Source organism: Cyprinodon variegatus, unplaced genomic scaffold, assembly GCF_000732505.1.
Source record: "Cyprinodon variegatus isolate N-32 unplaced genomic scaffold, C_variegatus-1.0 Scaffold1979, whole genome shotgun sequence".
NCBI classification, from domain to species: domain Eukaryota; kingdom Metazoa; phylum Chordata; class Actinopteri; order Cyprinodontiformes; family Cyprinodontidae; genus Cyprinodon; species Cyprinodon variegatus.
Genome location: NW_015152432.1, coordinates 6,908 through 8,332, shown reverse-complemented (window position 1 = coordinate 8,332; position 1,425 = coordinate 6,908). Strand labels below are relative to the sequence as shown.

General features: G+C 47.2%; 1 protein-coding gene across 1 annotated transcript in view; it reads right to left on the bottom strand.

The window, feature by feature from the left end:
- Positions 1-1,425, bottom strand: part of LOC107104966 (protein-L-isoaspartate O-methyltransferase domain-containing protein 2-like) — a 14,171-nt gene that overhangs the window by 6,035 nt on the left and 6,711 nt on the right. Inside the window, exon 3 of the mRNA XM_015405079.1 lies at positions 1,184-1,286. Coding sequence (XP_015260565.1) covers positions 1,184-1,286 — 103 coding nt within the window. The remainder of the gene's footprint in view (positions 1-1,183; positions 1,287-1,425) is intronic.

The following is a 1,425-nucleotide window of genomic DNA, read 5'->3' as shown; positions in this document are numbered from 1 at the left end:
GACATGGAAACAGGACACGTACACAGACATGGACCGGACATGGAAACAAGGACACAGACAGGACATGGACCGGACATGGAAACAGGACACGTACACAGACATGGACCGGACATGGAAACAAGGACACAGACAGGACATGGACCGGACATGGAAACAGGACACGTACACAGACGGAAACAGGAAACGGACATGATCACGACATGGAAACAGGACAGTCACGTGGAAACACGGACACAGACTTGGACCGGACATGGAAACAGGACACTGAAATGGACACAGGGACAAAGACTAGGACCGGACATAGAAAAAGGACACTGACATGGAAACAGGACACAGACAGGACATGGACCAGACATGGAAATGGAAGATGGACACAGGAACAGACACAGAAATGAAAAATGGGAACGGACACGGAAACAGGACATGGACCGGACATTGACCAGACATGGAAACAGGACATGGACCGGACATTGACCAGACATGGAAACAGGACATGGAAACGCAAACAGGCACGAAAACGAGACATGGGAAGGGGACACAGGAACGCTGCCGTTAGCTCCAGTAAAGGAGATTCAAATGATGCTTAGAAAGTTTGCAGACTTTGTCACAGAATGTTTGAAAACCACTGAAATGTCAGCCATGTTGGTGACAGAGCCAGAAGGTTCTGGATGAATCGCTACCAGCAGCGTAAAAACGACGTCACATACGTCACTGAGGCTAAACTTGAAAATGTTGCATCATCTACAGAGAAGGAAACAATGGCTCCTAAGCTGTTTTAAATTGTCAGTTTAAAGCAATGCTGTGGGTGCGATGCTCATGATGTTTACATTTGATCCCTGCTGCACTTTATGAAACGGAAATGTTCGTTTCTCTGCTAATCTGCTGCTTATCACTGTCTGAAAGATGTACAAAAGGAAATAAAAGTCTAAGTAACTTTTAGCCACTAGGGGGCCTGGATCGCTAACTTCCCGGTTTGGTGCCCCTAAAGGCCACTGGCAGAACTGCACTGTGGCCAAATGACCCAGTCTGTGAGGAAGGAATAAGTTTTATGACTAGATTAATGACTTTATGAAACAAAAAAAAACAACTTTCCCAGCAGGCCTGTTACGGATCCTAACATCACTTTAGACGTTCTTTGACTGTGACTGAAAAGGTGAACGTCTCCTGATCCGTCCGTACTCACTTGTCGAAGCTGTCGCTGGTTTTGATGAAGGAGTCTAACTTCTGGTAGGCGTAATCGATCACATCCGCATGGAGCTCTATTCCATGGTTCACTCCGAACGGACCTGGAAGAGCCAGAACACAACCGCACAGACAGAGCGGCAAAGGAGAGTCAGTCACAGCAGGACTCACCATTACAAACCAGTCACCATGGAAACCAGAGACACCGCTGGAGCCGATCACTAACATTTATTTGGTGCAGAG